The 13,994-nt window shown below is 45.2% G+C and overlaps 1 protein-coding gene across 18 annotated transcripts in view; it reads right to left on the minus strand.

Moving 5' to 3' along the window:
* Window positions 1-13,994, minus strand: part of NCOR2 (nuclear receptor corepressor 2) — a 712,221-nt gene that overhangs the window by 98,444 nt on the left and 599,783 nt on the right. For all 18 annotated transcript variants that reach the window (XM_073627809.1, XM_073627730.1, XM_073627722.1 and 15 more), the window contains one exon: window positions 3,763-3,902. In XM_073627809.1, coding sequence (XP_073483910.1) covers window positions 3,763-3,902 — 140 coding nt within the window. The remainder of the gene's footprint in view (window positions 1-3,762; window positions 3,903-13,994) is intronic.

The raw sequence follows: 13,994 nt of genomic DNA on the forward strand, positions 1-13,994 counted from the left end.
GTGAACAGGAGGATGCATCAACTGGAGCCATAGACAAGTTTCTTAAAGATCTCGCCATCACTACTCTCTCAACCTCCCATCGGGATATTTTGGAAGGAGAAATCACTGCAGAAGAGGTATTGTCCGTAATTAAAGCAGCTAAGACTTCTAAAACTCCAGGCCCAGATGGCTTCTCTACAGCATATTACAAGAAATTTGCTACTCAGTTAGCACCCCATCTCCTTCAGATCTTTATGGCAAGCGTGGCCCTTGACGCAGACTCTAATAAAGCTAGAATCTGTTTAATACCTAAACCAGACAAGGACCATACTGAGATGGCCAATTACCGTCCAATATCCCTGATCAATACCGACTTGAAACTCCTGACCAAAATATACGCGAATAGGTTCAAAACATTTTGAACACAATATATTCACATCGATCAGGTTGGATTCGTTCCGGGGAGAGACGGATCAAATTTGACGGGCCATAGACTTAATCTCTGTATTGTGCTCTAATTGGGATGGTGCGGATGAGTGGCGGGGCATGTTATTGTCACTGGACCTACATAAGGCCTTTGGACTGTATATCCTGGCCTTTTCGGTTTCATATATTGAGGAAATGGAATTGTGGACCGAAATTTCTTAATCTAATGAGCGCTTTATATTCAAATCCGTTAGCTAATATTTTTGGGTATAGTCGTACATTGGACGGTTTGCAAATCTGGAGAGGAACTAGGCAGGGATGTCCTCAGTGGCCACTCCTCGAGACATTGGCAATAGCTGTCAGATGTAACCCCAATATCCATGGCATTGAAAGTGGTGGCAAAATGCATAAATGAGGCCTATTTGCCGATGACGTGCTGCTCTTTATATCGAATCCTATCATGACCTTACCCAATTTATTTGCCTTATTTTCCGATTTCTGAACCATTTCTGGATTGAAGGTAAATAAACTAAAATCGGAGGCTCTAAATATAAATCTCCCAGACATAGTCTTAGATTATATATGGCCATTCTTTTCCTTTAAATGGTATGCGCAGGTGCTCCCATTTCTTGGGGTTAAACTGACTTCTGACATTGCTACATTATATTGGGCAAATTACACTCCTTTATATGACTCCACAGAGCGTGAGCTGAAGACATGGCAAACCCACGATATTTCCTGGACAGGTAGAACAGCGGCCGTTAAAATAACGATTCTCCCTCAAATACTATATTATTTTAGGTCCCTTCCGATTCCGGTTCCTCCTGTTTTCTTCCAGAAGTTAGTGTCCCTGATCTATAAATTTATTTGGAACAAGGGAGGTTATCAAGTGACTCACTCTACCCTGTACAGGTCTAAATGGTGAGGTGAACTAGGAGCTCCGCATTTCTTGCGATACTACAGAGCGGCACAGTCGGTCCAGTTATACCAAATTTTTGATGTAAGATATAGACCTGACTGGGTCCACTTGGAGGCACAGGCAAGCCCGACCATTCCCTTATATCTCCTTATGCAAAGAAGCTACAGGCGGCGTTGAGCCATTCTTTATCCTACTCCTTGTGTTTGTGGGACACAGCATATAAATTGTACCCCTTAAACCCCCCATTCGCCAGTGGCCCCACTTTTCAACAATTCTCATTTCCCCCCAGGCCAACAGAGTACCCAATTCACCTGGTGGGTCAACAAAGGGCTTTACAGAATTGCTCACTTTATTGATCATAAGGGGATAAGACCGCTCAGCTACTCTATGCCCCCTACGGAGACATATCGTTTATGTCAAATTATCCACTTCCTTTGAACCTTAATGAGAAATGAGGTAGATATAACCACTAGGACCCTGCCTGAGAACAGATGTGTAAGAGGGCCAGAATCACAGGGAGGGATTACGGAGTTATATACCATGTTCAACAATCAGGGTAACAAACCTTCCTACCAAACGGCATGGGAAGCGGACCCAGGAAAGATAGTTGAGGAGGAGGTGTGGAAGAAATGGTCGACCATGGTGCACAAAGGCATACTCAACACTTCCCTGGTAGAGGCAAATTACAAAGTGCAATCACGCTGGTACCTTGTGCCTACACGGCTAGCAAAATTATACCCTGGTACTTCAAACCTATGCTTTCGGGGATGCGGACAGGAAGAAGATATGTACCATGTCTGGTGGTCTTGCCCAAAGGTCCGAAATTTCTGGATATTCAACCTGAACTACTTAGTGACGGGACAAAATATACCTAGAGGGGCCAAAATGGGGTTGTTTAGTGATCTACCGGAGGCTAAAGTAACTATTGCATGTGCATGGAAATCACCTGTAACCAATATTGCCCTGTTGAAAGAAGATATCATGGATCTGGAATGGTTCTGTTATACCATATGGAAAATTTCTGGTAGGATGCTGTCAGAGGACAGTAAAGTCTCCCCAAATACGCTATATTCTTGATTATGTTTTCTTGATGTTTAACGGGTCAGGGACACTGATCATATTGGATAATGCATCCTTGTTATAACTATTTCATGATGATTATTTGAACGTAAACATTTGAATGATTTAAAATTATTATAAAAACTATTGAAACAAATACATTTAATAGTACTGCCATTGAAAGCATTACACGTCACTATGTACTTCATTATGGTTATCATTACTAGGTGGAATTCGCCATTATCATTACTACCGTATATACTCGAGTATAGGTCGATCCGAATATAAGCCGAGGCCCCTAATTTACCACAAAAAAATGGGAAAACTTATTGACCCAAGTATAAGCTGAGGGTGAGAAATGTAGCAGCTACTGTAAGTGGAAAAAGAGGGTCAACAATGCCTATCTGCAGCTGCATGCCTCCCTGTGTCCTGTGCAGACTACCTGTGTCCTGTGCATGTGTCCCTGGGTCCTGTGCAGCCTCCCTGTCCTGTGCATGCCTCCGTGTGGCGATCTGCAGCCTCCGTGTGGCGGTCTGCATCCACCGATCAGCGTGTCATAATAACATTCGGCGGCCATTCCGGTGTTCAAAAGCCGCGCCTCCTCCTCGTCTGATAGGCAGGACACTCAATTTCCAAGAAGTCAGTGTTCAGCCTATCACGGACATCCGCTCCTCCTCGTACCATGGATGAGGATGAGGGGATGTCTGTGATAGGCTGAACACTGACTGCTGGGAAATTGAGTGTTCTGCCTATCAGACGAGGAGGAGGCGCGTCTTTTGAACAGTGGAATGGCCGCCATCTGTCTGCATGACACACTGATCATGTAGGAAGACGGCGATGACGCGAGAATAAGCCAAGGGGGGCACTTTCAGCCTAAAAAAAAGGGCTGAAAAGCTTGGCTATTACTCCTCAAGTATATACGATAAGTGGAACACAAAAAAATAAAATTAAGCAAAATACATATCTGAAAGCGAAGTACACATACACATTTGCTATTGTCCCTATGAAAGGATTTGCAGTTTTGGTCGATCATTCTGTTGACTGACACACCTTCACCAGGAATTTTACTTAATGGTTTCCTGGTTCATCCTTACAGCCAACTTCCTGCCCACTGGACAGAGCTGATGACCCAGATTAATTGTCCAATGAGCATGCTGGATGTGGAGAGGTGACACAGGAAGCTGCATTGCTGAAATAAATGTGTGGCTAAGAAGTATGGCAAAGGTGAATCATAAGAAGGGGCAACAAACACTGCAATTTTTTTTAACATGTAAAAGAGCACATAAACTATGTATTTGCCTGAAGTACTACAGCAGATATGTCAAAAAGAATTTGCTCCACATGCCTGTTTTTTTTTTTCCCAGCTCCAGTTTGCATACCTGAGATATGGAGCCCGTGGGTCTTTCAATAGCAGCTGGGTGTTTGCTGGAGGAAATAAGAGGAGGTGGGTTTGATATGCTGTTGATACGTGGTGCCAATGTCCGTGAACCATCATGCAGGTTTAGTGGCACTGACTGACCTGTTTGAAAAAAAAATGGATTAAGAAAAATCTGTAATAATTATCTGTTTTCAAAGGAAAAGGTTTATTAACCAATAAAGGTTTACAGCAATATTAAACCCTCTGTTTTGTAAGCTTTTTCAGCAGCTGAACATTTTCATTTTTTTAGGGTAGTTCCTTTCTCTTGCAGCATCCTATGGAGCCACTCTTGAATGCAAGGACTAGAGTTGTGTTTCCTTACACTGTGTGTAACAATAGAAACACACAGCCCCCTAGGCCAGGAATGCAAAGGCACCTGCACCTCCCCCCTCCAAGCTAATAGACTGCCTGGATACTGTTAATTATTTCCTGTGAAGACTAGAAAGTCAGGGAAGCAGCAGGGAGAGAGCAAGAGCTAGCAGTATTGAGGTTGTAAACAGGTGATGGGTGATGGAGTAACCAATGGTTTAATGGGGAATATTTATTTTGTTGTTCTCAATGCACTAAACTAAAAAACACAAAAGGGTTTAATACTACTTTAAATTCTAATATGATCATTCCTGCATACTTACAATGATCCAGTTTGACACAATGTAAGTATGCATATCTCAGACCAGAGGGACCTCTGGGGAAGTCGACAATACATTGATTGCAGCACTCTTCTGGGTCTTGGGTGAGCTAGAGAAGAGGCCTGGTGACATCAGAATCTTCATTTTGTTTAATTAGAGGGGCTAGTGCCAAGAGAGCGACCCTCTGTGGTCAGTGTGCAGAGGGGAAGCAGCTCAGCATAGATCCCATTACTGTAGTAACACAAACCACTACAGTGATTGTCAGTTTACCCAGTGGCCCTTCAGGTATGATATGCAATAAGGATCATACCTGAAAGTTCAGCTTTAAAAAACAACTGAAGGCAACAAGTGAAAACAGTGAATTGGTTTTTGAACACTGCGTTATGTTTTTTTTTTCTCTCATCACATGACCACTAGAAGCACCTATGGAACAAAATATCGGCATGTAAATAGAGAGCGTAGTACAGTAAAAAGGACACTTCTGAGAAGTAACAGGTGGCCATCTGACTGTCTGATGGAAAGAGAGTGTGGAGTGCATGAAAAACTTTACTTAGCCTAATGACTGAAACCTTTATATACATCAAGGAGTTAATAAGGTTCAGGAGGGCTGTATGTTCAATACGAAACCAAAATCAAGAACACGGGGACACGACCTGAAACTAACTGGAGGAAAGTTCAAAACAAATCTTAGAAAAATAGGATTTTTTTCTACAGCTTACCTGTAAAATCATTTTCTTGGAGTACATCACGGGACACAGAGCAGTCATTACTATATGGGTTATAGTCACCTACTGGTGAATGGACACTGGTAAATCAAACAAGAAGTCCTCCCCTATTTAACTATGGTTGCCACCTTTTCTTCAAGCCAAACCTGAACACTATAGCAGCGCATGGCACCCCAACCGCGGTGCGATTTTGCCACGACTGTCAACCGACAAATTGCGGCAAAATCACAAACAGAATTGTGGGATGCCTGTCACCCAAAAAGTTTTGCTTTGCGATTGGGGTGCCATTATCCCCATTCCCTCCCATTACAAATCTTCTTCCCCTACCAGCACAAATCCTCCTCCCTCCAATACCCCCATGGCAGCCAACAGGGGGTATCACAGGGCTCCAGCACACAGGGGGGCCCGGACAGCAGGGGGTTTGGAGCGGCGGGCAATTACAGAGGAGGGGGGACAATTACAGAGGAGGGGGGACAATTACAGAGATTGGGATGCAAATACAGGAGGAGGGGGGTGCAAATACAGGAGGAGGGGCAAATACAGAGGAGTCAAAACATAAGGGAGAGAGAGGCGACAGGCAGCTGCTGGTTGGTGCGGAAGTTTTTAATAAAATAAATGCTTAAAAACAATCCACTCACTCCCCATGTCAGAGCTGTATATGTCAGTCTGAAGTCGGATGTTCCATTCTCCCCTCCGATCCACACTGCTGTTATCACTGAATCACTGGAGGAAACAGAGCCGCAGGAAACTCATGTGAACTGTTAGCCTCTGATGATGGAGGCGGAGTTAAGCCTCCGGAACGCTCTGATTGGTCACAGCATCCCAGGCTGACAGCTCACTGCAGTTTCCCCGCGTCTCTGTATCATTGGCTTCCTCCAGCGATTCAGTGATAACAGCAGCGTGAATCGGAGGGGAGAATGGGACAGCCGACTTCACAGACTGACATATACAGCTCTGACATGGAGAGTGAGTGGATTGTTTTTAAGCTTTTTTTTTATTGAAAACTTCTGCACCAGCAGCTGCCTGTCGCCTCTCTCTCTCCCTTATGTTTTGATTGCTCTGTAATTAAACCCCCCCCCCCACTCCGATCCCCCTGCTGTCCGGGTCCCCCTGTGTGCTGGGGCTCGTAAAAAGGAGGCCCCATGGTACCCCCTGTCAGCTGGAAATGGTGTACGGGTGTGAGGCAGAGGGAAACCCGGGCACAGCCTCCTAAACCCGTACTGTCCGGGTCAAAACCGGACAGGAGGCAACCCTATATATAACCCCTCCTGCACAGGAAGTACCTCAGTTTTGTAGCAAGCAATAAACTTCCCAGACAAGAGAGAAGGGGTTTCGGTGTTCCGTGATGTACTCCGAGAAAATGATTTTACAGGTAAGCTGTGGGGAAAAAAAATCCTATATTCTCTATATTATACATCACGGACACAGAGCAGTCATTACTATATGGGACGTCCCCAAGCAATGTCCCTGAGGGGAGGGAGACAGAAACGGCCACAATTAGTGTTTGTAATACGCTGAGACCAAAGGCAATTTCCTCCATGTTCTTGACATCCCCCTGGTAAAAACCCTGTGGCGAGACAAACTTAAAAACCAAATAACGGTCTTGCGCACCTGGACCACTGACACCTGATGGCCCAAGATACTCCCACACACCTGGTAGAGAATCTCTCCCCAGGAAAAAAAAAAAAAAAAAAAAAGGGATTTTGCTCTTTAACCGCTTGGCATCCGCGCTATAGCCGAATGACGGCTACAGCGCGGACCTACATTCCCGGGAGGACGTCATATGACGTCCTCCCCTGTGCACGCTCCCTGCGCGCGCCCAGCAGGGCGCGCGCCGGGCGCGTTGTGATCACCGAGTCACTGAGACTCGGCTGATCACCGATCTGTGTAAGGGGCCGGTCCTGGCCCCTTACCATGTGATCAGCTGTCAGCCAATGACAGCTGATCACATGATGTAAACAAAAGATCGGTAATCGGTTTTTTTTTTTTACTCACGCTGACAGCGCGAGTAGAAAAAAAAGCCGATCACCGGATCGGATGTGAGGGACATCGGTCCCTTAGTGGAAGAGGCACATCTGCCTCATCAGTGCCCAATAAAAGTGCCACCTAATAGTGCCCACAGTGCCACCTAACAGTGCCCACAGTGCCACCTAACAGTGCCCACAGTGCCACCTAACAGTGCCCACAGTGCCACCTAACAGTGCCCACAAGTACCACCTATCAGTGCCCACAAGTACCACCTATCAATGCCCACCTGTAGTGCCAATCAGTGCCACCTGCCAGTGCTGCCCATCACTGCCACCCATCAGTGCCCATCACTGCCACCCATCAGTGCCCATCACTGCCGCCCATCAGTGCCCATCACTGCCGCCTCATCAGCGTACATCAATGAAGGAGAAAAATTACCCGTTTAAAATTTTTTAAAACAAAATATAAAAAATAAACTTTTTTTTTAAAAAAAATTCAGTTTTTTACATTTTTTTAATAAAAAGTAAAAACCGCAGAGGTGATCAAATACCACCAAAAGAAAGCTCTATTTGTGGTGAAAAAATGATAAAAATTTCATTTGGGTACAGTGTAGTATGACCACGCAATTGTCATTCAAAGTGCGTCAGCGCCGAAAGCTGAAAATTGGTCTGGATAGGAGGGGGGTTTAAGTGCCCGGTAAGCAAGTGGTTAAAATTTATAGGCATCATTGATAAACTGGCAGATCCACTGCTAAACATTCGACCTGGATGCTACCTGCCCTTCCTTGGCACTTCTGGCTGAACAAATCAGGATTCCTGACCTGTGCCGACAACTCAAGTAGACCCTGAGCATCTGAACTACCTCTAGAGTAGGTAACGATCTTTCTCCTGCCGACTGTGGATTAGAAGAAAAATAAAAAAGTAAGACACTGTCCTGATTCAAGTGAAAACTAGAAAATACTCCAGGCAATAGAGATGGATTAGGACGCAACATCACCTTATGATGTGCGACCAAGAACGGCTCCTTGCATGAAAGAGCTGCTAGCTCTGACACTTCACTCAGTGAAGTGATAGCAACCAAAGACGCCATCTTCCGAGATAAGGGACCAAGTCTCCCAATTGGTTCAAAAAATGGCCTCTGCAAAGATAGCCAAGAGCGAATCCCAGTCCCAAGAACACAAGAGTGGCCTGACATGTGAGATTATCTACACTACACGCTGTATGCAGTATGAATCCAGGAGTGATAAACAATGGCCTCTGAAAAAAAATGGATAGGGATGAACTCGAACCCTTAATGGTACTTAAGACCAATCTCCTTTCCCCTACTGATTGGAGAAAGAAAATAAAATTTCCCACTCATTCCTGTGGGTGCCACTTCCTGGCTTCCCCCAGGAAAAACATATATTTCCAAGTCCTGTAATCGAGGTTCCATGAAACCAGCTTCCAGGGCTCAACAGCAGTATGGGGTTACAGCACTCAAGACCATTTGGTCCCGCTGGATTGGGAGTGCTCAAGGAGCGACCCCCGCAAGCCTCGCTATTGTCAGTGTACCAAGCCCTCCTGGGCTAATTCAGCTAGCACTATTATCAGCGTTACCACCTCCTGGATTCTTCACAAAAGATGTGGGAGAAGTCGAAACAGAGGGAAAGCAAATAAGGGAGAACTGGTCCCAAATGTGTTACCAGTGCATCTGCACCTATTGCCGGTGGGACTTTCGTCCCAGACTCAACCTGTTCCCACTTGTTGTGGAACTTGGAATCTAGTAGATCCACCTGCACAGTTCCCCCTGCCATTATTCTATACCTGGAGTATGTACTGGTGATAGAGACAACACTTGTACAGTCTCAGACAGAATGTGGTTCACCTTCCTGAGCCGCGTGACTCCTGGTGGTTGATATATATGCCTGCAGAAGCATTTCCGGATTACACTTACAACTGGTTTGTCCCAACATCCAGAGCAAGGCGTACTGGACAAAATTCCAAGATATTGATAAGCAGTATTTTCTCCTGTGGAGACCAAGTTCACTGAACTATAGCCACCTTCAAACCAACTGGAGAAGCTGGCATCAGTGGTCATTTTGCCCATCCCTTCTCCAGATCTCGAACCATCAACCACCAATTTTAGCTCTGCAATACTCCAGGAACAGAGCCCTCTGGCAATCCAATGCCTGGATCTTCAATACTCCAGACAGAGAGAATGATCTTCTACCAAAGACTTGGAGTAGGACTGTACGTAGGGAACGTGCCTTGACCTAGATACAACTTCCTCCTGCAGAAATGTATCAAAGGAAAATCTGGAACAGACTGCTTCCTGAACAAAGATTGTTGAGGTAAACAGATTGGCACATCTGCGTTTTCAGCAAGAGCAGTACTGGACTGGGAGCTTTGTGAACCCTCAGAGCTATGGGCAGCCCGAAGAGCAGAGTCACAAAAAAAAAAAAAAAAAAAAGACGAATTTGCACTGCAAAAAACCTTTGATGAGCCTGGAAAAAAACGGCACATGAAGATATGCGTCATTGATGAGTATGGACCCCGAAATCTTCCTCTCAGAGAGGACAACACTAAATGGACAGAGCTTAAAACAGAAGGATGTCCAGTGGCTTAAGATCTAAGCTAGACCTTATGTCCCCATTTGGTTTTGGGACTTTTTCTTTTAATAAATGAACCCATACCTTCTGCTCCAAGAGTCAAATGCAAGGCAAAAGACTGACGACTCTGTGGCAGACCCCAAAGGCCAAAAGAGGGGTACCTAACCCATCAAGCTTTTGCTGGCTAAAGATGGAGCAAAACCACCTCAGAGACTGCCCTAAGATCTTCTGGCCTGAGATACTCTCAAACACAGCAGCCTCAGATGCCTCCCTCACCCAGGTGGGGAAAAGCTTACAGCATACAGCATCACATCCATATACTAACCAGGCTTGATCCTGCTTATGCTTCGATCAACAGAGATCAGGAACGATCAAGGTGATGCGGCTGCAGTCCATCTGATGAAAAATGAATGCGTCAGGAAAATACTGCAATGCCAAACACCACAGTGACTCAGAAGCCTCTGATACCACTGTCCATCGGGTATGTGGATACCGCCAGATCACTGAACCTGAGAGCGGGGGACCTGCCTCCCCCGGCTGCCCCTCCTGGAACTGTTTAACTGGTATAACAGGTAAATAATATAGCAACTATATTAGCCAACCTAATACACAGGCCTAAACCAACGTTGGTTTACTGCTATGCAATCCAGTACGTATGTAAGTATGTAAGTATGCAGGTACCCAGGCATGCCGTTATGTAGGTACCTAAGTTATGCAAACATGCGGGTATACAAGTATTCTTGCTATTCATGCATTTATGTATGCAGCTCAAGGCAAATAAGCACATATGTATATACCCCCAGGCAAACACACACACACACTTATGTAGTCCCAGGCAAACAAGCCCATATGCATGCAGTCCCAGGCAAATAAGCCCATATGCATGCAGTCCCAGGCAAATAAGCCCATATGCATGCAGTCCCAGGCAAATAAGCCCATATGCATGCAGTCCCAGGCAAATAAGCCCAAATGCATGCAGTCCCAGGCAAATAAGCCCATGTGCATGCAGTCCCAGGCAAATAAGCCCATGTGCATTAGACATGTGCATTCGTTTTCCTCCGAATGCATTTTCGTCCGAATTTCAGGTATTTTCGTTATCATTTTAACAAACGATAACGAAAGTGCAGAGTCCGAAAAACGAAAGATCCGACATAAACAAATGCTTTATTTTCGTTTTCGTTGCTACAACAGTTCGATATAGATAGGAGATTCGACATGATGATGACAATAACAATCTGTGTCCATCAAACCTGTGGTCGAATGTGCCTAACCTTAGCTCTATTAGTCCAAGATTATTCTACGTAGAGAGAAAAGATTCGACGTAGGGGAGGAAAGATTCGACGTAGGGGAGGAAAGATTCGACGTAGGGGAGGAAAGATTCGACGTAGGGGAGGAAAGATTCGACGTAGGGGAGGAAAGATTCGACGTAGGGGAGGAAAGATTCGACGTAGGGGAGGAAAGATTCGACGTAGGGGAGGAAAGATTCGACGTAGGGGAGGAAAGATTCGACGTAGGGGAGGAAAGATTCGACGTAGGGGAGGAAAGATTCGACGTAGGGGAGGAAAGATTCGACGTAGGGGAGGAAAGATTCGACGTAGGGGAGGAAAGATTCGACGTAGGGGAGGAAAGATTCGACGTAGGGGAGGAAAGATTCGACGTAGGGGAGGAAAGATTCGACGTAGGGGAGGAAAGATTCGACGTAGGGGAGGAAAGATAAATAAAAATAATGATGATGATGAATGTTATTGGCTGATTGTAACCAAAGAGGTGGAGCAGTAAAATAGCTAGAACTAAGTACACACGTACTTTGGCTTATGGTGTCTGTTGAAAGTTCTAAGAAGATTCGACGGAGCAGGTAAACTATACAGCATTGTCCAGTTTAGCTGCTCCGTCGAATCTTCTTTGAACATTCGACAGACACCATAAGCCTTCAATGACAGATTCGACCTTAATTTGGATTTTCGGACGAATGCAATTTTTAACGAAAAACGAAATAAATAAAAAAGAATTTCGGGAGTAACTAAATAAATTTATTTTTCAGACGAAAACGAAATTCCAAAACGAAATATTTCAGTGTGCACATGTCTAATGTGCATGCAGTCCCAGGCAAATAAGCCCATGTGCATGCAGTCCCAGGCAAATAAGCCCATGTGCATGCAGTCCCAGGCAAATAAGCCCATGTGCATGCAGTCCCAAGCAAATAAGCCCATGTGCATGCAGTCCCAAGCAAATAAGCCCATGTGCATGCAGTCCCAAGCAAATAAGCCCATGTGCATGCAGTCCCAAGCAAATAAGCCCATGTGCATGCAGTCCCAGGCAAATAAGCCCATGTGCATGCAGTCCCAGGCAAATAAGCCCATGTGCATGCAGTCCCAGGCAAATAAGCCCATATGCATGCAGTCCCAGGCAAATAAGCCCATATGCATGCAGTCCCAGGCAAATAAGCCCATGTGCATGCAGTCCCAGGCAAATAAGCCCATGTGCATGCAGTCCCAGGCAAATAAGCCCATGTGCATGCAGTCCCAAGCAAATAAGCCCATGTGCATGCAGTCCCAAGCAAATAAGCCCATGTGCATGCAGTCCCAAGCAAATAAGCCCATGTGCATGCAGTCCCAGGCAAATAAGCCCATGTGCATGCAGTCCCAGGCAAATAAGCCCATGTGCATGCAGTCCCAGGCAAATAAGCCCATGTGCATGCAGTCCCAGGCAAATAAGCCCATGTGCATGCAGTCCCAGGCAAATAAGCCCATATGCATGCAGTCCCAGGCAAATAAGCCCATACGCATGCAGTCCCAGGCAAATAAGCCCATACGCATGCAGTCCCAGGCAAATAAGCCCATACGCATATAGTCCCAGGCAAATAAGCCCATACGCATGTAGTCCCAGGCAAATAAGCCCATACGCATGTAGTCCCAGGCAAATAAGCCCATACGCATGTAGTCCCAGGCAAATAAGCCCATACGCATGTAGTCCCAGGCAAATAAGCCCATACGCATGTAGTCCCAGGCAAATAAGCCCATACGCATGTAGTCCCAGGCAAATAAGCCCATACGCATGTAGTCCCAGGCAAAAAAGAGCCCATACTCATGTAGTCCCAGGCAAAAAAGAGCCCATACGCATGTATTCCCAGGCAAATAAGCCCATATGTATACAGCTTAATGTAAATAAGTACATATGTATGCAGTACAAATGAAAACATGCCAGTATGCTTTTAAGCAATATGCATTTATCGAAGCGTGTGCTTATGCAACTATGCGTTTAGGCAAAAAACAAAATGTGTGCATTCATGTAAACACGCATTTATGCAAAACGCGCCCATGGAAACATGCATTTACGCAATAAGCAAGCATGTGTTTATGCAACACGTATCTATGCAAACATGTCTCTTTATGCAACCCTGTATCAACATATATCATGTATCTTTATGCAAACATTTATAACCATATATCTTTATGCAAAAACATGTATTTTAATGCAAACGTGTTTTATCAATCGTGCACTTCAGCAACCATGGATTCCAGCAACCGTGCGTTTTAGCTAGTTTGCAAGCATGCACCTGCTTAACTGCACTTGGCTCCATACTAGTCCTGCAGGATTTAACCAAGCACATATGCATCCAATGCAGCCTCTATGCTGTTTCAGAACAGCGGAAAAAAAAAAAAGCTTCTGCAGACCAAACGCACACTATACTGGAGATACAACTCCTTAAAATGCACCCATGGTCATGTATTTCCAAACATGTATATTTAAACAGGCATTTAAGCAACAAGTTTGCAAGCCTGTATACTACACTGCACCTGCCTACCAAGCAGTCAACAACACTTTAAAGTGAACTGCTAACCATCCAGGGGTGTTATTGACTTACAGTTGTACAGTCCCCCCGGATAATCAGTAAATATGCAGCATATAATCATCACTTGTCTGTCACTCAGTTCTCCCATAGTAAGTACTCACACTTTGTTAGTATTCATGGGCTGCTGTTATGTCTCCAGAGGCCCTGCTGAACCTGTTGCCACATGGCATCATGGCCGCCCTTCCACTTCCTGCCTATATAAAAATAGACCCTACTGAGGGAGCCTGCGCCCTCTAGTGGATGTAGGAGAAACTGCAGGCCACATGACTAAGAAGTACGTCGCATGATTAAACAGCACACTGCCCCCAGTGGCCACCGGGAGAACAGACAGTCAGATCTCTCTTTTTTTTTTTAAAGAGAAACTGCAAAAATGCAGACTTTCCATTCCTGCTGCAGGACTCTGAACATAACAGGAGTCCAATCTTCACCCAA

This window comes from Aquarana catesbeiana, linkage group LG01 (genome assembly GCF_042186555.1).
Source record: "Aquarana catesbeiana isolate 2022-GZ linkage group LG01, ASM4218655v1, whole genome shotgun sequence".
NCBI lineage: Eukaryota > Metazoa > Chordata > Amphibia > Anura > Ranidae > Aquarana > Aquarana catesbeiana.